Source organism: Strigops habroptila, chromosome 13 (assembly GCF_004027225.2).
Source record: "Strigops habroptila isolate Jane chromosome 13, bStrHab1.2.pri, whole genome shotgun sequence".
NCBI classification, from domain to species: Eukaryota; Metazoa; Chordata; class Aves; order Psittaciformes; family Psittacidae; genus Strigops; species Strigops habroptila.
The window spans coordinates 190,912-215,559 of record NC_044289.2 but is presented as its reverse complement, the minus strand read 5'-3'; the positions used below and the strand labels follow the sequence as shown (position 1 = coordinate 215,559).

At 51.1% G+C, this 24,648-nt stretch overlaps 1 protein-coding gene and 1 pseudogene across 1 annotated transcript; one reads left to right on the top strand and one right to left on the bottom strand.

Moving 5' to 3' along the window:
• Nucleotides 1–1,539: 1,539 nt before the first annotated feature.
• On the top strand, nt 1,540–12,380 carry LOC115615365 (annotated as a pseudogene).
• A 2,920-nt stretch (nt 12,381–15,300) lies between these two features.
• Nucleotides 15,301–16,333, bottom strand: LOC115615364 (olfactory receptor 14C36-like). Its single transcript, XM_030503449.1, has one exon. It carries the CDS (start codon nt 16,306–16,308, stop codon nt 15,301–15,303), a length of 1,008 nt encoding a protein of 335 aa, XP_030359309.1. The 5' UTR covers nt 16,309–16,333.
• Between the last annotated feature and the right edge of the window lie 8,315 nt (nt 16,334–24,648).

The following is a 24,648-nucleotide window of genomic DNA, read 5'->3' as shown; positions in this document are numbered from 1 at the left end:
TTCCCAGCCCTGTGTGTGGTAAGGCTCTGGGTGCAGGGCAATGCAGCTGCAGTTCCTGGAGGGATCTCCTCAAGCTGCTGCCTTGGATGGTCCATGGGATCTGTCAGGAGGCCTCTCTTAGTTTCTGTGTGTAAATAAGGAGGACGATGTGCTGCAGAGCAGGGCTTCCCTCTGCACCATGCAAGGGACAGGACAAGACACTGAGGCAGCGTTTATCTGATAGGGAAGGATTCTGAGCTTTGACTTTTTCACTCTGGTTTGGCAGGTTGGGCAGTGGGAGCTGAGAATTTACTTCTTTACTTTAAGAAGGCACCAAGAGTCTTATCAGGACTTGTCTGAGCTGCTCCTGAGCCCCTGCACAGGCAGAGATGCCCCTGAGCAGAGCCCTGCTGCCGGGAGGGGTGTGCAGGGCAGAGCTGAGCACACAGCCCATGGGATGGGCTCTGGTAGCACTGAGAGGGAGCAGAGCTGGGCACAGAGCAGCAGCTCCTGGCAGGGACAGCTCCAGGCAGCAGAGCCATGGGCAGGGAGTGGGGGGGAAAGCGCAGCCCAGGCCTGGGGAGGGTGCCTTCAGGCAGCTCTCTTGGTGTCTGGCACTGGAGGTGGCAGCTGGCCGTGCTCTGCTGGGCACAGTCCTTTGCTTCTCCCCATGAGAGCTCCATGATCTGCCCTTTGAAACCATGCTCCCCTGCTCTCAACACAGGACAGATGTTTATGGGAGTTCTTAGGATCAATTTGCGCGTGAAGGCATCTTACAGGCAGTGCAAGTGTAAGCACAGAGCAAATGGGAAGGACTAATGGACACTGTAGCTCTCCTGGCTCTGCACAAAGCTACAAAGAGCTGAGACCTTTTGCCTGTTTCAGTACTCTTCAGGTTTTCAGTCATACAAAGAAGGATTTAAACCCCTAGTAAGAAGCCTCAGCAGTGTTACACTAGTCAATAAAAACACAGTCAAAATGCTTCTGAGGCCATACTGAGCCTCTCTTCTGCAGCCCAGACTCACCCGAGTCACGAGTGCAAGTACTGAATTTTACAATAGAGCTGGATTTCATCTGACATTGCTTGTGAACATCAGAGCTGTACAAAGCACTGCTTCAGGGCAAAGCTGACTCCCTCTCAGCACATGGGCAGAGGTCCTGCTCCTTGTACCACACACACAGCCAGCACAAATCAGAGAAAGGAAATGCATTTCAGTTGGGGGGATTTCTATGAAAAATAGAGTGGATTTGCTCAGAGGACCCTGTCATAATTTTTCACTGTCCTTTCCTTGTTTGAACAGGCCCTGTGCTCAGAGGCAGCAGATGTCCAACGGCAGCTCCATCACCCAGTTCCTCCTCCTGCCATGCGCAGACACACGGGAGCTGCAGCTCTGGCACTTCTGGCTCTTCCCGGGCATCTCCCTGGCTGCGCTCCTGGGCAACGGCCTCATCATCACCAGCACAGCCTGCGACCAGCACCTCCACACCCCCATGTACTTCTTCCTGCTCAACGTCTCCCTCCTGGACCTGGGCGCCATCTCCACCACTGTCCCCATATCCATGGCCAATTCCTTCTGGGACAGCAGGGACATCTCCTACACAGGTTGTGCTGTACAGGTCTTCTTTTTCTACTTCTTGACTGGTGCAGAGTTTTATCTCCTCACTGTCATATCCTACAACCACTACATGGCCATCTGCAAGCCCCTGCACTAAGGGACCCTCCTGGGCTGCAGAGCTTGCGCCCACATGGCAGCAGCTGCCTGGGGGACTGGGTTTCTCCCTGCTCTGCTGCACACAGCCAATACATTTTCACTACCCCTCTGCCGAGGCAATGCTGTGGAGCAGTTCTTCTGTGAAATCCCCCCGATCCTCAAGCTCTCCTGCTCAGACCCCTCCCTCAGAGAAGTTGGGCTTCTTGTGGTTAGTACCTCTTTATTCTTTGTCTGTTTTGTTTTCATTGTGGGGTCCTGTGTGCAGATTTTCAGGGCCATGCTGAGGATCCCCTCTGAGCAGGGATACCACAAAGCCTTTTCCATGTGCCTCCCTCACCTGACTGTGGTCTCCCTGTTTATTAGCACTGGCACATTTGCCTACCTGAAGCCTCCCTCCATCTCCTCCCCATTGCTGGATCTGGCAAATGCAGTGCTGTACTCGGTGGTGCCTCCAGTAGTGAACCCCCTCATCTACAGCCTGAGGAACCAGGACCTCAAGGATGCTGTGAGGAAGATGATGACTGGATCTTTTTCTGTAGTAACAAACTTCTACATAGCAGTTATAACGTAGCTCATTGCAGGCCCAATCTGTCATCTGCATCTTTTGGTTTTGGTGGTGGTTTTTTACTTGTCAAAATGCTGTGGTCCCCTTTCTAATTCAGTCTGCTTTACTTTTCTGACCATGTTGCTGTCCAAATGAGGACCTGTGCTCCTTTTGTGTTTAAATAAACCAAAGAGACCTTCACTTACTTTTTTTCCCTTGAGATCTTTCCTCCAAGGCCTTCTGGAGCTGCGGGTTCCTGTGTGCAGAAGTGGAGAAGAGTCCAGGCACAGCAGCACATCCAGGGAGCACCAGCACTTGGTCTTCCAGGGCTATTCCCTTTCCACTTCCACATGGTCTTCCTGGTGGTTGCATTGGTGTAAGGCCTGAGTGCTCTGGCTGCTTGGTAACAGGCGTGTTTTGTGGCAGTGCTGTGAGCTCAGGCCAGGACAGGCAAAGGGCACTTTTGTGACAGAGCTGGGCTCCAAGGCAGCATTTCAATAAACAAAGGTGATCTCCTCAGGGCAGCACCTGAATGTTCATGTTTTCTTTCACAGCTGCTCTCAAGAACACGCTCAGCAAAGTGCCCTGATGAGGCAAACACCAGTGCCCAGCTCCAGCGTGTGCCTGTGCAGGAGCGGGGTACAAGCAGTGTCCCTGGCACAGCCAGGCCTCCTGGCACAGAACTGAAGCTCCAGCAGAGCAGGGCCTGGTCTGTGACCTTGCTTGCTGGACTGCCTTGGCAAGGTGCCCCAGGGCAATCGCCACACACCAGCCCCTCGAAACCACCTTTCCCAGCACTGGCCTCTCACCAAACCTCCAAGAAGGGACAACTCCACAGAAGGGACAACTAACGAGTAGGTCAGAAGTCTGTGTTTGCACTGTACAGGTGAGATGTAAGCATGCACATAGTGTGCGGTCAGGGAGATGAACCCAGGTGAGCACAAACACCATCAGCTATTCCTTGAGGTTCCATGAAGGCCAATGGGACAGACAGTGTCTTGAGGTCACTTCACTTTGACAGCAACATTCCTTGGGAACCTACCTGAATGCAGCACTGGGATGTGCTTCTGTGAGCCGAGGTCCCTGTGCCCATTCCTCATGCAATGGGGCCCCCAGGCAAGTGCAGAGCAGGTGACACACAGCAGGGCTGAGGTGCCTCCAGCCTCTGGCAGGGGCAGCAGGAGGCCAGAGAGACACGCTGCTGCTGCTGCAGTGCACGGCTCTGCGTGTGCAAGGGAAGGACTCGTGTCTCTGAACACCCCTGAGTGCAGGAGCCTGGGCTTAAACCAGCCTCCTACAGGAGTGCATGAGGACAGCTCAGATGTGCACACCATACAGGGCCCTGCCATTCCTGTGTGTGACCCCAGGAACAGCCCCCACTGTCCCAGCAGGATTCTTCTCACATGCCTTGAGCAGGCTCATGGCAAATGCTCACATCATCCTTTCTGGATTGTACCCTCAAATGTGTCAGAGCAATCAGGGAGGTTCTGGGGTCCTTGGAAAAGGCAGACATCAGACCTTTCTTCACGAAGGGCAAGAAGGAGGCTCTGAATAATCACGGGCTAGTCAACTCATGCCAGCCCCTGGGAAGGTGATGGACCAAATCCTCCTGCAGCCATTTCCGGGTGCTTGTAGGACAAGAAAGCGATTGCCGAACCCATATGGGTAGGGGAAAGAAGGGCATAATTTCCCCCTGGACCATTAATAATCTCTTTATCACCAGTTGGTGATCTCCGGACTGAAGAAACAGATGAGGTAGTGCGTGGGAAGTGGGCTGGTGGATCAAGCCCAAATGTCACCAGGGGAACATTCCTCCTGGCGGCCACTTACCAGTGATACCTCTCAGTGCAAGCAGTTGGGCCAACACTGTTGAGTGTCTGTATTAACTCCCTGCCTAATATGATGGAGTGCCTTCTCAGCTCCTTGGTGGATGACAGCAGAAAAAGAAGAGATTTGAATGACCTCATCTGGTTAACCCTACCTTGAGCAGGGTAACCAGACAAGATGATGTTCAAAGGTCTCTTCTAACTTGAGTTATTCCAAGGTTCGATGAATCTTTTCCTTGGAGAGCTTGCTGGAGACAGAATAGACAGAGGAAGAAGGAAGAGCAGAAAGGCAGATGTAGAGCTAGAAAATGCAGCAGAATAAATACAGAAGTTTCTCTGTACTCAGGGCACTGGTTGGAACTCTACTGGATGAATTGAGGAGACAAGCTTACTTGTATGTGCTCGGGCTCTGGGTCACAAAGAGGGTGATGGTTGGGATTGGTGTCAGGTGGTCACTTGTGTCTCAGGAGCTCCTAATCCAGCAGGAAGCCTATGGCTGTGAAGGGGGCTGTGAGGTCACTCCTGCCTCTGGATGGGACAGGCCAACAGCAGGAGTGTGGCTGGGCAAGGGCCTGTGAGGTCACTTCTGTCTGCAGGAGCTGATAGGTCATCCCTTGGCTCGTGGCTGGCATCTGTGCTTTCAGCTCACATCTCCAGCGTCGCTGCCAGGCCAGCAGAAGGCACCTGGTTGTCACATTGCCTGTGAGATCCCCTCTGCCTGAGGACCAAGGCTCACGCCAGAAAGGGGTCTGGGCTTTGGGTTTCATGTCTCATCTGCCTGAGTACCTGGCAGCACACACACAGCTTGGTCGTGTCTATCTGAGAAGCTGCAGCACTCGCAGCATTGAAGAGCATGGTGAGGCTGCTTCCACCTGGTCATGTTTTGGGATGCCTGCTGGAAGGGTGCTTTCCCAGATGGTGGGGCTTTCCTCAGAGGTAGGAAACAGCAGGAGAGAGCAGCACTGCCACACAGTACAGCTTGGAAGGTAGAGACTGGAGATGAGGGGAAGGAATGTCTCTCAAAGGGCAGTGCTGTGGTACGAGAAGCCATCCAGAAGGAGTATGAGATCAGTCCGTGTCTTTGTGTTTCCAGGAACAGAGTGTGAGGGTGGAGAGATGTCAGTGAAGGTATGGAAATACCTTGGTGAGGGCAAGGTGGGGAAGTGGGATGGGTGTCTACAGGCTGCAGGAAAAAGAAACAGCTGTGGGATGGTGGAGGACAGCCTGTGTTGGAGATGGCAAAGGGGACAAGAGAACCCGAGTCTTTATCCCCTTGGCTATGGCAATCGTCTTTGCCACCAAGGTCTATGAGAAGACATGTTGTCCTAAGGCACTGGGGGGGCCTCACTGCCTCCTTGCACATCCCCAGTAAGGCTGGGGGTTGTCATACATTGCCCTTCCCTCAGCATCACACACCCCACATCTCACTGCCCCTGGAATAGCCCCAAGCAATGTGTGAAAGAGAGGAACTGCCTTCCCTGGGGCTGGGGGTCAGGGCTTGGCCTTTCTGCTGCATCAAGCAAACCCAGGGTTTTCTCTGCATCTGATCTCCCTGCACATTCCCGTTGCCTATCTGCACTCATGGCCTCTGGTTATTCCCTCCAGTGAGTCCCTGGGAGGCTGTGCTGGTGGTGGCCTTCAGTAGGACTCATTAATGCTTCAAGATACTTTGGGTTTTTCTGCTGACTTTGCCTTATGGGAAGGTGTGTGCAATCTCCTCTCAGCACCTGAGGTTCAAGGACTCAGCACCAAATGCACCGTGGGGCTCAGTAAAATGAAGCAAGCCCTAACAAACCATGTCTCTGCCCATTATTTCCTTCTAGTCTTGTAGAGTTTATTAGAGAGGTTTCCTAGTGTCGTTATGGAGAATGATTTCAAAGAGCTGATCATAGAAATGACTTTTCATTTTAAAGCATGCAGTTTATTACTTTTCAGCAGCAGAGGTGACAGCAGTGTTCTCTGATTGATATTGAGCCAGGGTCTCTCTAAGGTAGTCGGGACTGGTTGGAGCGGAAACACACTCCTGAACTGTATGCCAAGAACAAGCTGCCACCAATGAGGTTCAGCTTCAACAAGGTGAGAAAATACCCTTGAAAGAAAAAACCCTCCTTTAGGAAACCTCTGAAATCTTCATCATTAGGTGTTCAGGTGAAACTTCTGCAATGAGTTGTGCAACTCATGAGGAGTTAAGGAAAATTCCAGGCAGAGGCATGGCTCCTCAGGGCTTTCTGTATTTGAATGAGCCCCAGGGCCTTTTGCTGCTGAGTCCATGCACCTCAGCTACCAAGAGCAGACTCAAGAGCCCTCTCAAGAAGTCAAACTCAGAAGCAATTCCTAATTACTTGAAGCATTACTGGGCCCCGCTGAGGCCATTCCTGACAAAGCCTCCCCAGGGACTCATTAGAGCAGAGCACTGGAGGCCATGATCACGGGCAGGCAAAGGCAAAGTGCAGCAACTCTGATGCTGAGAACACCCCCTGGTTTGTTTGATGAAGGAGGATGGCCAAGCCCTGACCCCCAGCCCCTGGCTCAGGCTCTTCCTGGGGATGTGGGGAGTGTGATGCCAAGTGAAGGACAATGGGATGACACCTTCTGGCCTCCCCAAGGGGGTGCAAGGACACAATGGTGCCCCATGGCCTTGATGATGATGAGTCTGCTGTTAGGCCTTTGTGGCAGGGACATCAGCCATAGCCAAGGGGACAAAGACCTGGGTTCTGTCAGAGATATTCAGCCTTGCCAGCACCCTTGGCCATTGCACCACGGCCCGTCCTGCACTGTTCCACACCTGTGCCTGTTTCCCTACAGGCTGCAGGCACCCAGAGCTCTTCCCCACCTTCTTCTCACCCCAGTATGTCCCCACCTGTGCTGGTGTCTCTCCATCCTTGCCATGTTACTTTGTTACTTGCCTTGTTACATTCTTGCCATGTTACTTTTTTGCCATGTTACTTTTTTTTTACTTTAAACACAAATCCTGGAAATCCCTCATTTGGATCATGGGAAAACACGGACAGTTGAGGCAAAGTGTTTCAGGTGATGAGGACGTGCTCATCCTTTCAAACACTTGTGAAATGTCTCAGGCTTTTGGGCAGCGCTCTGCTGTCTGACCACATGTACCCAGTGCTACCTCCAGAGGACCCCGTGTCTTTGGAGGCCACCCCTGGGGCTGGCAGCTCTCACACAGGAGCTGCTGCAGAGCAGAACCCCTCGGGAGCTGCAGCTGGAGCCTGGGCAGAGGGTCCCAGGGCACCTCCACTGGCACCACGCACCCATGTCCCTGTAACTGCATCCCACTCAGCTTTTGAGCACTTGCCTTTGCAAACAAAGGCAGCACACAAAATCCCCCAGGGATCCCACCAGATCTGTGTTCTCTGTGAAGATTTGGCAAAATCTGTATTTATGTATAGGTGAATGTACAGAAAAATGTGGAGTGTGTGCAGGTTCTCAGCCAAACCCGTTTCTTACCAGCACTCTCACGGGAGACTCTTTATTCTGAGGAATGCCTGCATTGATCCTGGCTTTGTCACTGCGTTCCCCGCCCCACTGGGCAGTGGGACCAGGGTTCCCTCAGCTGCCCTCCTTGTGCTGAGCACACCCTGAAGATGCCTCCTGGGTGCCTGGCCTGTGTGTGGCCATTTCCAGCCACTGTGAAGCTTTGACATGTCTGCTCCATCCCTGTGCCCACAGGCCGGGTGACTGTCTGCCCCCTGGGCAGCCTGTTCCCCTCCAGCCTCCCTGCACTTCCCATCGTGTTGGATCTCCCAGGGCAGGAGGTCCCTGCTCATCCATGCTCTTGCCAGGCCCCGCACAACTCCATGCGCATCAGACTGGCTTCTTCCTGGGCTTGGAGGACGTTTTCCCTCAAGATCCAAGAGGCACCCACAGCCCCTTCTACCTCCAGAACAGTCCAGGCAGATCCTCAGCAACCTGAAATCAGCTATCCTGCAGTCCTGCACTGTCATTCTGCTGCTTGTCCTTCTTCTCCAGCAGCTCATGATCATTGCAGCCATGGCTGCCCTCCTCTTCCCATCCCCAGCCAGACCCACCTTGTCTGTCAGTAAGGGACCAGCCCTGGACAGCTCATCCAGTGCCTGTGCCAAAATGCTCTTCCACACACTGCAGGAATCCCCTGGGTTGCTGGTACCCTGCCCTGCTGCCCCCCAGCAGGTTGTGGGGTGGTTCCACTGGCCACATAATGGACGCCCCATGGCCATGAGGCTTCCTCCAAGGCAAGGCTCTGCACACGCTCAGCCAGAGCTCACCTCAAGCTCCTCGCCCGCCTGCTGCCATCCTGAGGAGCTCTGGCCACCCATGGCTGCCCTCCCACCACTCCTGCTGTCCCACCAGGGCCCTGCAGGCCCGGTGTGAGAGTACAGGTCTACCTGCCCAGCAGCACTGGACTGGCAGAGCTGTAGAGGGGAGAGGCAGGGAAAGGGGACGTGTCTGGGAGGGTTGCTGAGAGGTTTCTGCTGCTAGAAAAGGACGATGCAAAGAGGATTCTTAGTCGGGAGATGGCGTTTGAAATCTCTTCTTTTAACACAGCCCAACTGCGGGAGATAAACGGACAGCATGACAACCAATATGATTAAATGCTGACACTTTATTAAGCCCTGATAGCTGTTTATATATTCTCTCTGAGTGTCCACGTGGACCTTGTACAATCCTAATTGGTTGAGCTTAGCAAGACACATGCATAGATACAGCTTATGATTGGCTAAAGCTTTCAGTTCACGCGAAGGCCTTATAAGTCCTTATGTTTGCCAAGTTTTGCATTCCACATCTGGGAGTTGTTTTTCTTGAGCCAACTTTCTCATTCTGCCCCTGCAAGTGTCTTTTAGATGACCTTGATGCTAGGCCGTGAGACCTAACTCAAACTCTTGCTATTGACATGAGTCCTGGATCGCTCATGTGTCCATTTTGTTCCAAGTGGTCCTCCACAAATCCCCCTTCTTTTCTTTGAGTGATCCAGACACGTTTCATAGCACTGGTTACCATACGTTGGATACAGTGAAAAAGGCAGGGCAACAGTATTAAGATCGTTAGAATGACTATAAACATCATCAGGCCACCTTTCGCTAAGGAGACCAACCAACCCTTCTGAATCCTCACACCTGTGACCCTGTGCTAAAAGCAAAAATCAATTGCAGCTCTATTTTGCAAAACAGCGTGTCTTGTGCTATCTACATCATTAAGCATTTGCGTAATTACTTCTGACGTTAAATTTATCTGCTTTGCGGCCCAACACCCTAACTCAGTCACGTCTCCTAATGCTTTTGCTGCAGCTACTCCAGGTACAAACAAGGAGACGATAACTCGAGATGGCACATCCCAAAATTGTACCTGATCATTACAATCGGGCCTCAGTTGTATCCTTGTTGACAAGTAATATTGAGCTCTAACTTAAACAATATGTCATTTGACACATATCCCTTGAACCATTGTGACTGATAACCTTAATCATAAGAAATTTAACACATATAGGACTTTGTTTAATCTATCTGTTGGTGATATAGCACTTTCTCCCCCTTTTTGTTTCTGAAGCAAACGCTTCAATGTCTGATTCACACGTTTGGCCATAGCCTGACCGGTAGGTGAATGGGGCGTACCTGTCACAGGAGTAATGCCCCGGAGCTGGAAAAACGCTTGCGTGGAATGAGCTACATAGCCAAGGCCGTTGTCAGTTTTGATTTCTTGTGGCACGCCAAGGGCCACTATAGCCGAACGCATGTGATGCGCTTCACGTACTGGAGTAAGTGCCCAGGCCACGTAAACCTGGCACATGGTTGGTGAATTTTTCATGCCCTGCGGTAACACTACCCAGTGGTACCTTTTCATAGGTTCACTTTTGTTTACGCTCGGTACAGAAAAAGAGAATTTCTGATAATCTTCTGGATGCAGGGGAATGGTAAAAAAGCAATCTTTTAAATCGGTAATTAAAATGTCCCAATTTTTCAGAATCATATTTGGGGAGGGTAATCCAGGCTGTAACGCCACCATATCCTCCATGACCTCATTAATTTTCCTCAGATCATGCAATAGGCACCATTTGTCACTTCTCTTTGGAATTGTAAAAATTGGGGTATTCCAAGGGCTTGTGGTCAGTTTAATGTGACCTTTCTCTAATTGCTCTTGTCCCTTTCCAAAGCTAAAATTAAGGGATCTGGCAGAGCTCTCTTAATTCCATATTCCTTCTGCCACTCCTGCTGGTTTCTTAATGTGAAAAACATATCTGCATACATTACTTCGCTCTGTTGATATCCCATTATTAATTTTACACACACACACAAGGGATCCCACAAACACACTCCACACAACTACGATACCTAAAACACAAAAAAAACCAAACCCAATTAGATAAACAACTATTAAGGACACAATCACAACATACAGTGCAGCCTTAACCATATTATATCGTCAACACCAAAATTGTTACCGTGATAATCCACAATACTAGGTCAAATACCAGCAAGTCACAAACAGAAACAAATCCAGATGTATACCAATCGAGCGCTAGCAGCCGGGTATACGCCTCTACCTACAAGATTTCTATATCTCGATTTACAGAAGGCTCCAAACAAAACGTTAACCCACCAAAATCCAAACTTCAAAAAGACTCCCGCGCAGGACGTCTCCTATGACTTACGGAATGTTAACCAAAACAAAACAATATTTACAAAAGAATACCTTCTTAAAGGTGTTACTTGTCTGCTCCCGCAGTGATCCGAGTGAGTCGAGGGGTCCCTCCGGGAAAATTCCCCGGGGGCCCTAGGGAGCCCTGTTCTCAGCGGGTCCTGCAGCCGAGCAGAGAGTGTCCCATCTGGGGTGCCAAATTGATTTGTAGAACTTGTTAAGAACTTGCCAACTTAATTAGTTCGGTAACGCTGCTGGCATAAATGAGTGATTTCTCCTTGTCCTTCTACTTATCAGTTAACTTCGCTACATCACCTTCTGAACATCTGCTTGGTTTCAGCTACTCCTTAGCTACAATCCTATTTTGGCTACAATAAATTTTATGCGAAGGTCATAAGGTTCCAAAACTATGTCAGCTACAACAATAACGATTCATCTTAGGCAAGGACCCTTATTGTGTTCTTTTGGTCAGGCCTTTTCTAGGTTTGGAAAGTTTTGTTGTTATATGCAAAGCCACCAAGCTTAAAGTTACTTAGAACTAAATTTTGTTATTTACAAAAGATTATATTGCATTTTGTACTTCCTTGTCTTAAATCCCCCTTTTTTTCCCTATCCTTTTGCAAATTCTTTTGCAATTTTTTTTGGTTTTTTTTTTTTTTTTCTTTTTTTTTCACTAACACATTCTAAATAATCCCTCTGCATCATTGTGTTGGGTCCCCGTCAGTTTTAGCAGTTTCATCTCTCGCCTCCCCCCACCCCCTGGAGCTTCCCGCAGCTTCGAATCTCGCCTCCCCCCACCCCCTGGAGCTTCCCGCAGCTTGCTGCCGTGCCCTCCTCCTCCCCCCTGTGTCCTTCTCTAGCGATCTTATCACTTTCCAAGTCCTCCAACTTTCGAAGTAGTTTCTGCGCCCAGTCCGGTTCCCTGTGGGGCTCGAGCGTGGATGATTTTCGCAGAGATGTTGGTGGGGGAGGCATGGACGGAGGGAGAGGTGGAAAAAGCGATGGCTGGCTCTTGGAGTGAGATGGGTCGGGCGGGACAGGCGGCGGCTCTCCCCTGGGCGGCTTTTCTATGCAGGGGTCGGGAGGCAGTGGTACGGACCAGGATTCATCCACTTCCACGCCCTCGTCTTTTTGGGCATCCACCTCGTCCTCTGTCAGAGGTGCCGACGGGGCAGCGGGGGAAGGGACAGGGAGCCGATCGAAAACTTTGATCTTAGATGATGAGGGCTGTAAAGCTATAAAAGCTCCAGCAGCAGCTGACTGCACTGCCCTCATTGCTTGAAGGGTCATTAGAATCAGCTTCCAAGTTGTTGTTAGTCCCTTAGCTTCTCTGTTGCCGTCGGTTATCCGTTCCCCAACCTTTTCCCAAGTTTCGACCTTAAAAGCAGTCTGTGGATCTGGAGGGAACCCGTTCTCTCGGCACCATATTAATAAGTTTCGGAGCACAAGCTCGTAGTGTTTAATTCCTCTCTTAGAGAGTATATGTTGGAGGAGCTTTACTATTGCTACCTCTTCTTTAGACAGTGAGACTCCCATCTCCTCCCCGGCCGCTCACCTGCTTCAGGCGAGATTTCCTCTGTAGTCTTCGCGACGGCAGTCACGGCTAGTCTTTGTGACGGCAGTCACGGCTTCGCCCTCCTGGCGGCTTTGCTCCGCGAGCAGCTTCGCGTCCTTCGGATCGCGGTTCACTGAGTGCACTCCTTTAAACAGTTGCCGGGACAGCAACTACTCCAGTCGGCTTTCCCGCTCACCCTCCTATTCAGCTGTCTTCATCACTCAGTTAAAGCAACAGCGAGAGGGTCCCTGTTCAGGCGCCATTTGCGGGAGATAAACGGACAGCATGACAACCAATATGATTAAATGCTGACACTTTATTAAGCCCAGATAGCTGTTTATATATTCTCTCTGAGTGTCCACGCGGACCTTATACAATCCTAATTGGTTGAGCTTAGCAAGACACATGCATAGATACAGCTTATGATTGGCTAAAGCTTTCAGTTCACGCGAAGGCCTTATAAGTCCTTATGTTTGCCAAGTTTTGCATTCCACATCCGGGAGTTGTTTTTCTTGAGCCAACTTTCTCATTCTGCCCCTGCAAGTGTCTTTTAGATGACCTTGATGCTAGGCCGTGAGGCCTAACTCAAACTCTTGCTATTGACATGAGTCCTGGATCGCTCATGTGTCCATTTTGTTCCAAGTGGTCCTCCACACCCAACTGCTGGTGCTGAGGAAGGCCCAGTTTTTGTTCCTGGAGTGTCCGGAAACCCACCCAGCAGTGCTGAGAGCTTGGGAGAACGAAGACGCAGAGGACAGTGAGGATGACGTGGCTGGGGGGCGGATTGTGAGGCCATTTCCACCCTGGGGCCCAGTACGTGCCCTGGGAAACTATGGGATGCGGCATGAGAAACTGTGGGAAGTGGCAGAGAGGAGTGTGAGAAGGGACCAGGAGTATGGGCAGCACCGTGTGTCCTGGCTGGGTCTCTCAGGCAGCTGCAGATATGAGAAGTGGCCAAACTCCCAGAGGGCAGCACTGGGGACATTCTGAGCAGCCACGTCCTGCAGGGCCATCAGTGCCTTGGGAAGCCATCAGTGATGCCACTGGAGGCCCAGAGGACCCAGGCAATGGTATCCAAACTTTTGCATGTGAGTACAAATGGAGAAAAGCTGAGGCCATTGGAGAAAAAGTTACTGCTGTTTAAGAACTGGGGAGGAGAGTTGGGCAGAATAAGGGAAGGGTAAACGTGGATTGTGGGAGAAGCAGCCTGTGGAAGAGCAGGGAGGAGGGGGCTGCAAGGAGCCAGCTTCATGTGAGGAGGTGGATGGTCAGTGCTGGTGTGGCCAAACTGTGCCTGATCACCGTGCTCTGTCCTGCTGTTACACTGGATTCAGTGTGGGCGGAGTTAAAACATGTTCACAGTGACTGATATGGGGCTGTGTTCTAGATTGGTGATGAAAACAGTGTTGATACCACAGCAGTGATTTAGTCACTGCTGAGCAGGGCTTGAACAACATCGAGACCTTTTCTGCTTCTCACTCTGCCCAGCTGGGACAGCTGACCCCAACTGACCAAAGGCTCTTCCACAGGGCATCATGCTCAGTATTAAACACTGAGGGAAGAAGAAGGAAGGTTCAGAGGGATGGCGTTTGCCTTCCTAAGTCACTATTACACGTGATAGAGCCTTGCTGCCTGGAGAAGGCTGAATATCTGCATGCCTGTGTGAAGCACTGATGAATTCCTTATTTTGCCTTGCTGCGTGTGAGGATATTGCTTTACGAATTAAACTGTCTTTACCTCAACCCGTGAGTTGTCTCCCTTTGCCCTTCCCAATGCTCCCTCCCATCCTGCCAATGGGGAGTGAGTGAGCACCTCTGTGTGTTTTGCTGCCCACTGGAGTTAAACTGCGACACTGATCAAACTCTGCTCCTGGCTCTTTGCTGTGTGCGCAGTTTCACGTGTTTGTTTGGGTTGAACGTATGTAGGTGCTTTGCTGGTCCATTCTATGTGGGGTGAGCAAGGAGGAGGAGGAGGGCACCAGGATCTGGAGAGGCCCAAGGCTGGAATGGCCAAGTGGGTATCTCTGAGTCTGTGCAGGCCCAAAGCCCAGGCCCACACTGGAGGGACCGTGCAGGGTGTGAGCAGGAATGCAGGGACCAGTCATGACACCGTGTCATGGTTTAACCCAGCGGTAACTCAGCACCACACAGCTTAAGAGCAGGTGCTGATGGTGTCGGGGTGCCTGAGCAGTTGATGAGGTAGGAGCAGCCCCTGCCTCACGCATCTGCTGGTGCTGTCACTGGTAGCTCAGGAGCTGGTTGGAAATGAATGCAGTTGGTGCAGGGGCTCACGATGTCACTGTTTGCAGTGCAGCTATAGGGCAGGAGCAGGACCCTGGCTTGTACTGGTGCTGGGGACATCCCAGTTGTAGTAGGAGCAGGGGAGAAGTGAGAAGGAGGCTCACGTGCTTAGAGCTCACCTCTGCCTGCAGAGGTGCTGGGGCTAAGCAGGAACCTTGTGTGTGCAGGAGCTGCTGGTGTCAGAGGTGCTGAGAAGGTGGCAGGGCAGGAGCAGCCCCTGCCTTATGCAGATGTTACTGGTCTCATGGGTGGCTGCGCAGATGACAGGCCAGAGCAGGCACCTGGATTGTGCTGATGCTTGTGGTGTCACTGGGGGCTCATTAACTGTTAGAGCAAGAGTACTGTTGTGGTTAAAACCCAAGTTTAAAGACTGAGCCCAGCAGTAGGGTGGATATTGCCATCCCATCTCTCCACACCAGCACAACAGCCCTGGCCCTTGGGCTCCTGAAGAGCTCTTATTGCTCCAGGCACAGAGCAGCCATCTCAGAGCTGGAGCAGCCAGAAAGCTGATTTCATTCCCCTTTCATTTCAGCTATGCTGAGGATGGATCTCAGAGAACAATGTTCCTACAGGATCATCCATTTATTTTGCTCTAACACAATAAGAGACCCCCATTGACACAAAGTCTGTGGATTATACAAAAGGGGCAGATACTGAAGTAGTAGGTGATGATGAATATTGACATATCTTTGAAGACAACAACATCACAAGTGGAAGAGAGAAACAAATGTAAAGCAGGAAAACCAGACATGGCGTGTCATGACCTACACTGGGAGCCCTTTGTGGAGGAAAGCAGGCAGTGTATGCCTGCTGAAACACAGCCAGTCAACAGCTTCCTCACAGCATCCTTGAGCTCCTGGTTCCTCAGGCTGTAGATGAGGGGGTTCACTACTGGAGGCATCACCGAGTACAGCACTGACACTACCAGATCCAGCAATGGGGAAGACATGGAGGGGGGCTTTAGGTAGGTAAATACTGCAGTGCTGACAAACAGGGAGACCACAATCAGGTGAGGGAGGCACGTGGAAAAGGCTTTGTCGCATCCCTGCTCAGAGGGGATCCTCAGCATGGCCCTGAAGATCTGCACACAGGACTCCACAATGAAAACAAAACAGCCAAATGAAAAACATGTCCCAAGCACAAGAATTCCAACTTCCCTGAGACAGGAGTCTGAGCAGGAGAGCTTGAGGATCGGGGGGATTTCACAGAAGAACTGCTCCACAGCATTGCCTCGGCAGAGGAGTAGTGAAAATGTATTGGCTGTGTGCAGCAGAGCATTGAGAAACCCAGTGCCCCAGGCAGCTGCTGCCATGTGGACACAAGCTCTGCTGCTCAGGAGGGTCCCGTACTGCAGGGGCTTGCAGATGGCCACATAGCGGTTGTAGGACATGACAGTGAGGAGATAAAACTCAGCTATGATAAAAAAGAGAAAGAAAAAGGCCTGGGCAGCACAACTTGAGTAGGAGATGGCCCTGGTGTCCCAGAGGGAATTGGCCATGGATTTGGGGACAGTGGTGGAGATGGAGCCCAGGTCCAGGAGGGAGAGGTTGAGCAGGAAGAAGTACATGGGGGTGTGGAGGTGCTGGTCGCAGGCTGTGCTGGTGATGATGAGGCCGTTGCCCAGGAGCGCAGCCAGGGAGATGCCCAGGAAGAGCCAGAAGTGGCAGAGCTGCAGCTCCCACATGTCTGCGAATGGCAGGAGGAGGAACTGGGTGATGGAGCTGCCGTTGGACATCTGCTGCCTCTGGGCACAGGGTACTGTCATATGAGAAAAAGGCAGTGACAGGTTAGGGGAGACTTCTCAGGATAAAACCAATTTCTCATGAGATTTCCACCACGCCCCCCCCCAAGTTCAAATGCATTTTCCTGTTTCTGGTGCTGGTGGCTGAGTGTGCTGGAAAAGCACTGTGGCTCCCAAGGACTCAGCTCTGCACCGCTGCAGGGGGTTCACGAAGCTGCTCTGGGAAAGCTCCAATGTCCATGACAGATGTCAGATGTAACAGAGGTTCAGTGTCTGCACTCAGAACTACGAAGATTGCGGCTGCAGAGCAGAGGTTTAGTGTGATTTTATCAGGATTTTCTCAGAAGTTTCTCATCTGACAAGTGCTATTTTTAGGTGTAGAAATCCTAATTTTTGTGTTAAAAATGCTGTCAGTATTAGGACAGGACAGAAAGGGCTCAGCAGCCCGTGGATTAGTGCATAGTCTGGAGAGCTGCAGAGTCCAGTCTTGTTCCCAGCTGCCCTGCACTTGCCCCTCTGATGCTCCAAGTACTACTCCACACACAGATAACTCTGAAATAAAAAATAGAGAAACGACAAAGAATGAGATCAAGAACGACTGGACTCTGGTGCCAGCCAGGGAGCCCTGCTGTTTCAAAGGGCAGAAATTCTCTCTCCCAGCCCAAGGTGCAGCTGTGATACACAGAGCAGGGCACAGCCCTTGGCAGCAGAAGCAAATGACTCTGAGCGCAGAGTGCTGACCCCCAAGGGAAGGCTCCACACTCGCGAGGACCCTGCGGGAGAGCTGTGCCTGTCTGGGGGCAGGTCGCAAGCCCAGCAGGACAGGCAGAGCAGACAGGCAGGGAACTGCAGAGGAGATGTTCTAGAGAGACAGTCAGCTCCTTGCCCAGCAGAGCACGGCCAGCAGCCACCTCCAGTGCCAGACACCAAGAGAGCTGCCTGAAGGCACCCTCCCCAGGCCTGGGCTGCACTTTCCCCCCACTCCCTGCCCATGGCTCTGCTGCCTGGAGCTGTCCCTGCCAGGAGCTGCTGCTCTGTGCCCAGCTCTGCTCCCTCTCAGTGCTTCCAGAGCCCATCCCATGGGCTGTGTGCTCAGCTCTGCCCTGCACACCCCTCCCGGCAGCAGGGCTAAGCCCAGGGGCATCTCTCCCCAGGCAGGCTCTGATGGGAACCTCACACCAACACTTACGAGGCTGGAAGAGTGACTGATGCTGTCTCTATAAAATGGTTGTTGATTTCTCATAGTCTATGGATTATTCAGAAAAGGATTTTGAACTTCAGTGCCTTTTTCTAAATCAAGACATTAATTTTTATTTTAAATTCCCTCCCCCAAAAAATCAGAGCAGAAACTGATAGAACAGGATCCTTCCCTTTCAGGTAGCCCCTGCCTTGCTGTGCTTCTTGCTAAGTTCCCCAGGGAACTCCTGCAGTGACCTGGAGCTCTGAGCAGCCCTGACCCACACAGCACCCTCTCTATAGCAGCAGCGCCCTTCGGCTGCCCTGCTGCTTCCCCACCAGCTTCTTCCCCAGCACCGTGGGGAGCTCCTGGGCAGGCTGAGTGCTGACCCTGGCAGGTGGCAGAGTCCCTGCCCCGGCACACAGCCCCTGGGGTGCAGGGACCCTGCTCGCAAGGACAGCGCTGGGCACCCCTGGCTGCACACCCACATTCACACCCTGCAGCCAGCCCCGCAACAAGGGACCTGTCTTCTCCTGTCCCTTGCATGGTGCAGAGGGAAGCCCTGCTCTGGAGCACATCCTCCTCCTTATCTACACGGAGAAGCTAAGAGAGTCCTCCTGACAGATCCCATGGACTGTCCGAGGCAGCAGCTTGAGGAGATCCCTCCAGGAACTGCAGCTGCATTGCCCTGCACCCAGAGCCTTACCACACACAGGGCTGGGAAGGTTTCTCCTACAAGGAGCTCTCAGCATCCTGCACTGCCAAGTGCCTTTAAGCTCTCTGAGGCTCGCAGGTCTCCCTTCGGTGCCTGCAGGCAGTGCCCCAGCCCTGCTCCTGGCCAGAGCTGTCTCCCTGCAGCGCTGCCTGCTTGCCAGCATCTCTCTGCGTCCCAGGAGCCCAGCACGGCTCAGCAGCAGAGGCCCAGCCCAAGGTGGCACTGCCTCTGCCCCTCTGGGCTCCCTCCAGGGCTCCCTGGGGCTCCAGCGGAACAGCATGGGAGAGAGCCTGAGGCAAGCACTGATGTTCCCTCCCTTAGCTGGGAGACACACTGCCTTCCTGCAGTGCCATTTCTCTGCTGAGAGACAGAGCTTGGTCTGAACATCAGCTTTTCTTAGAACTGTAGAATCATTTAGGTTGGAAAAGACCCTTAAGAACACCGAGTCCAACCATTAACTAAACACTGTCAAGTCTACAAGTGAGCCATGTCCACACATGCCACATCTACATGTCTTAAATACCTTCAGGAATTTGGACACAACCACTTCTGTGGGCAGCCTGTTTCTTGTCTCATCATTGGACAGGACAGGCAGACCAGGACAGGCAGGGATCTCCTTTACCCCAGCTGAAGGAACAGATTCAGCCTGATTAGTTGAGGCATCTCATCCCGGGACTGTAGCCCCGGGGCTGGAAGGGGATTCAGCTCCCTCCCAGGCTCACCACAAACCCACAGGAGGTGGGATTCCTCCTGCCTCTGGTCAGGTCTTCCTTAAAAAGGCGCCTCCATGTGAGCTCCTTGTCTCAGCTCTCACGGTCATTAACAGTGATGGGGGGTGGAGCGAGGTGTCCAGATGCAAATCTCTGGTGACATTTGGCATTACAGGGCTGGTCAAAGTTACATGCAGGTAACAGACACAGGTCGAAGATATGTGCAGGCTGATGTAGAAACAAGACAATACCTTTCGGAATATTCTTGTAGCACTCAGAGGCATCAGCCATCAGTTGCTACCAGAGATGCAAGATCTGGCCCTTCTGCCACCCATTAGCTGCAGGCATTGAGTGAACATAAAGTACATCGCTGCAGGGTCTTTACTCACTGTCTTGATGATTCAAGCAAGGAAGAGCCCAAGCATTTTAACTGTGTGCCTGGGTCCATCTGGCCTTCAGAGGCAGCATCCTCCAAGCACAGTGATGGGTCATAGCAAAACTCAGTCCAACCCAAATGGGAATTCAAGGGCACCAGGATGATGCTACTTCAGGAAGAGTGAAAGAAGAAACAAGATAACACAGCACTACTACTAAGTAAAGCAAGAGTACATGCAGGTAGATCTCAGATAACCTATCTCCTCTGGGCCTCAGTTCCCACCAGCAAGGTCTCCCAGGCCTTTGTGCTTTGAGACAGGACTCTGGATGGGAAAGGGCAACAACCAGCGCTGGATGGGGATCAAGCCAGGGGTTACTTTGCAAACTACACCCTTACCAGTCCATGGGACCAAAGGAGCTGCATCCAAGGTCCTGAGAGAATGTTTTTCCCCAGGACGTGCTGGTGTGTTCTTGTCCCAGGAAGAAAGGCACTGGACTCTGGGAAGCATCATTTAAAATGTATTCCTTAGATCTAGCTCTATAAGGGGAGAATTGTACAGATAATCGCATGTCCCTTTACATGGCTGGAACCCCAGGGGGTGTAGCATGGAGGCAAGAAGGATGAGGAGGATGGATGCCTCCTGCATGAAGGGGAAGCTTGGATTTATGGAGGTCCTCTATGTGACAGGCAAAGGTTAGGTTGACTTATGTCACTGAGGATCAGAGGAGTTGTTAATAGGGACATTGTGCTCACAGTTACAAACTACTTGATCAGGGAGGGGAAACAGAAAAGGTCTTTTGTCAGCACTTGGGGAAGTCTCCAGGTTAATGAGCAGGTTCCTATGGAACTGGAATTGCCCTGGCATTCACTGGCCACGCAAAGCAACAGGGTGCAACAGTCTGGACGGTCTTGGGGCAACCTGGAGGATGCAAGGAAGGAACTGGGACATGTGAGGTGATTGAGGACTGTGAGCAGGGCTATGAAAGAAGCCGGATGGATTGTGAGGAATTCACAGGCATTGCCAAATGCCCAGAAAACCACAGCTTTGTGTGCAAAGCAACACAATCTACCACCAAGTTGCACCCACACACTCCACTGACCCCAGGCAGAGCCCTGAGCACTGCAGGAGGGAAAGGATCTCCTTTACCGGGTCCTGGAGGTCAGGGCTTGGCAGCTCTGAAGATAAACAAACACAAGGGCCTCCATGGACAGTGGGGCTTCCAGCACCCTCAGAAACTTGGGCTTTTCTTGTACCTTCTGTTTCTTGAGAGGCTTGTTTGTTCTCTCAGTACCTGCAGTTCAGGAGCTTGGCACCACAGGGCTCATTCACATGTAAAATCCAGTTCCAACCCCTGCTACAGGCAGGGACACCTTCCACTAGAGCAGGTTGCTCCAAGCCCCTGTGTCCAACCTGGCCTCAAATGCTGCCAGGGATGGGACAGCCAGTTTCTCTGGGCACCCTGGGTCAGTGTCCCAACACCCTCACAGGGAAGAGCTTCTTCCCGAGATCTCATCTCATCTCCCCTCTCTGTCAGTTTAAAGCTGTTCCCCCTTCTCTATCACTACACACCCTTTAAAAGAATCCCTCTCCAGCTTTCTTGTAGACATCTTGTTAGGTACTGGAAGGCAAACTCCTTGTCTAAATCATGGTCTGAATTATCATTTACATTATCTTAAAATCATTATGAAACCACTGTTAAATTAAAATTCAATTATTGCTGAATTAGAGTTGGATTCCCATTTGATTTTAATTCAGTCACTGACTAATTACCATTGGTCATCAATAAAGCTCTTTCAGTTCTCCCCACAAGGATGACTTCTTGGAACCACTCCCGTGTGAAGCACAACAAGTCACAGCTCCAAGTCCATTTCCCTTCAGGCGTACAGCAGCAGATCCAGCAAGTGCCCCCATTGCCCACTGAGGGCCATGGCAGCTGGAGGAAGCACAGCACATCCAGGCTGGGTACAAAGAGAGCTGAAGAGAAGGTTCCCAAGAGCAGGAGAGCTCCTGGCACAGGGACTATCCCAGCTCCAGGTCCAGCTTGCACTGGACGCCCTGCCCCTCGCGCCCTTGGTGGCGGGTCACAGCGGGGCCCTTTGTGACCCGGTCTGTGACACTCCCCGGTGTGGTCCCGTCCCTTGCGCTGCCCTTCCCTCCCCCTGCCCACATCCCTCCATCGCGCAGGGGGGCAGAGAGACCCCCCAGCCGCTCCAGGGTGGCCTGGCAGGAGCCGGAGGCTCCCCAGGAGAGCAGCTCTGCGCTGGAGCCAGCCCAGGGCTGCCTGGGGCAGCCACTGCAGAGCGGGGAGTGAGGGCTCCCCCAGGCCTGGGCAGGCTCGGGGCCAGGGACTGCCACCAGCTGGATGCTGCCACTGCTGGATCCCGGTTCCTCCTCATGCTGCCAAGGCTTACAAGTCTTTCTACAGTCTAATTGTCTCCTTGGACAAGTCTTTGATCATGTTCGCAGCTACCTCTTTGTATCTACCTGTGTCTCTAAACCATTTCTCATGAGATTATCCCTGTGGAGGAACGTGACTCCGTGAGGCACTGCTTGTACCAGGCACGTGGTGCCCGAGTGTATTTTACTGTGTAGGACACTTTGTCCTGCTTTCCTTTGCTTTGCTTGCCCAGAGGAACAATCCTGTTGTGCCCGTGTGCAGGCAGGTCTCTAAGGCAGCCAGGCTGGGAGTTGGTGCACAGCAGCTGCACCATCCAGCCGCCAGCTTCAGCGGAGAAGTGAGATGTGAGGAGAAGTGACGCGAGTCCCAGGTGGACAATGAGAGCAATGTTGGGTGGGGACGTGAGGATCGAGGTGCTCAGTGCAGTGCTGGACCTTAAGGGCTGCTTTTCCTGCCTGCCCAGGCCTCTGGAAGAGACACTCAGGATCAACAGCAATGGAATAGAAATTTCTAAACTGAAAACAAACTAAATAAACACTTTCAAATAACTTTTTCAGAAGCCTTATGTAATCTTCCTGCACTCAGAAACCTCCCCAATTCCCTGGAAAACAGTCTGGAAGACTTGACAAACACCACAGGGTGAGACATGGCTCGTCAGTGTTTTAATGAGCCCCATGGTGTATTTGGGCTGAGTCCATGATCCTCAGGTATTGAGAGGAGACTGAAGAAACCTCTCAAGAAGTTCAAGTCAGAAACAAAGCCCCAAGGCCCTTCAGCATTAATGGGCCCCATTGAGGGCTGTTACTGACAAAGACTTCCCTCTGCCTCCAAAGGAGGAGTCCTGAAAAGGTTCCCTCTGGGTTGCATTTTGCAATACTCTGGAAACAAATCGGTCGACCCCTGGGTGTTTCAGTCACTCGGGAGACTCTGGTAAAACACTGTAATCAGTGGTGGCCGTTGTAGAGACTAGATTTTGGGGAAAAGTGGCCTGTGAACAGCACAATTAATTATAATACTTTGTTACAACTGATGTTACTCTTGAGGCGAAAGGAAAGTGGAATGAAGTAGCTTATGCGGAAATGTTTTTCACTTTGAGATATCATCTGGAATGGCAAAAGGATTGTAATTTTAATTTTGCATCCCAGGACCTGTTAGTATTGTCCTTGCAGAAAGACAGTAAAATTTGCTTAAACGCTGTTGCTCTTTGTGCAGCATAGGACAATTATGCACTAAACATTTGAGGAATGGGGAGGAGGATTTGGATTTGACGGTAGCCCCCCTGGAGAAGGGGTATTGTGAATAATGGGGCCGAAGTTGCTGACAATGAGAATCAACCACAAGCACAGGCACAGGCACAGGCACTGGCACTGGAAAGGGAGATGTTGCGGGGGGGGCTGAAGAATTTTACCCTACAGCAGGGCAAACTAGGGGAAAACAAGGGGAAACTGGGATTGCACCTTGAAGACAAGCTGTGGGCAATGACGGTCCGGTCATGATAAAGATTCCTTTTACCATTGTAGATTTGAATATTTGGAAATAAGTGGCTGGTAATTATGCATCATATTTTTGAGAGTGTTTACAGGAATATGATTATTTGTACAGGTTGGACCATGGTAGAGCAACAAATAACAGCAGGCACATTGGCAGGTTTGGTGAATCTTCACGTACCTACCCTCGATCCTAACTGGGACCCTAATCGGGACCAGGACAGGCCAGCTTTGAAACAATATCAGAGGTGGATTTTATTCAGTATTATGAATGCAGTCCACAAGGCAGTGATCTGGTCTAAGCTATATGAAATAAGGCAAGATATAAATGAATCACCTTCTGCATTTGTGGAAAGATGCATAAATATACTACTGTTGGGATGTAAATATACTACTACTGTTGATCCTGAATCAGAGGAAGGACCAATATGATTTGGGAAAGATAATGAATGTGGCCTGGGAGACCTATCACAATCGGACCCCCATTGCTCTAGTGCAAGTTCCCTGAAATGGTTCAAATGGTGGTGGGAAGGGGTTCGAGTCCCCGATTATTAACATGTATTTTTTAATATAATAATAATAATAAACATAACTACTAATATAATACAATATTGCGTATTGTGGGTTATAGTGTGTCAGGTTTCAACTAGGAATCGGTTATTGTATATGTGAGGGGCATAAGAGAAGCTCCAGAGCAAAATTGGAACGCTTAGGAAAAACTGTTGGCTGTAACTCTCACCCAGGAAAGCAGGAAAGGGGGGAGCAGCCCGGGAGGAGAGGAAAGAAGGATTACATGGAAAGGTTTGTGAGCAGACTCCATGGGTTGCACTGAAGAGGGAATGCCCTCAGAATCCAAATAAACACCGGAGATTTAGTGGAATGTCAGGATAGGCAGAGAAAATTATTACTCTAGATGAAGACTGAGGAGGACTGGGGGAAGATTCAAAACCCTCCCCAGTAGAACCCCTGGCTACAGTTAGGTTGGGGAATGATAAGATGAAATTGCTTGTAGAAACAAGCTACTTATTCTGTTATAAATACTTGTAAAGGGCAATTAAGCAAACAAACAGCTTCAGTCATTGGTGCCATGGGGTGGGCAGGAACCTGGCCTTTCTTTCAACCTTTAAATTTTAAAAATTGGCAAGCAGATGTTGACCCATCAATTTATTTGCATGCCCAAGTGCCCCGTGCTGTTATTGGATGGAGATATACTGAGTAAATTACATGCATAAATTAGGTTTAAAGAAAGAAAATTCAGATACATGTTCCTGATGAAAAGGCTGTGGAGGTTTGAGGTTTTATGTTACAGAAACCAGCCACTGAGCTGGATATACCAGAGGAAGTGAAGAATACACCCCACAAGTATGGGCTGCTGGAGCACCGGGACGATCACAAAATGCAGAAGCAGGAACTATTCATCTGAAACCAAACATCAGACCAGTAAGACAGAAACAATATCCTAGAAAACTGGAAGCAAGAAAAGGACTAGAGCCTCTAATA

Bases quoted from the DNA above. Each gene is read 5' to 3' on its own strand.
- LOC115615364 (XM_030503449.1), bottom strand. From the start codon at position 16,308: ATGACAGTACCCTGTGCCCAGAGGCAGCAGATGTCCAACGGCAGCTCC.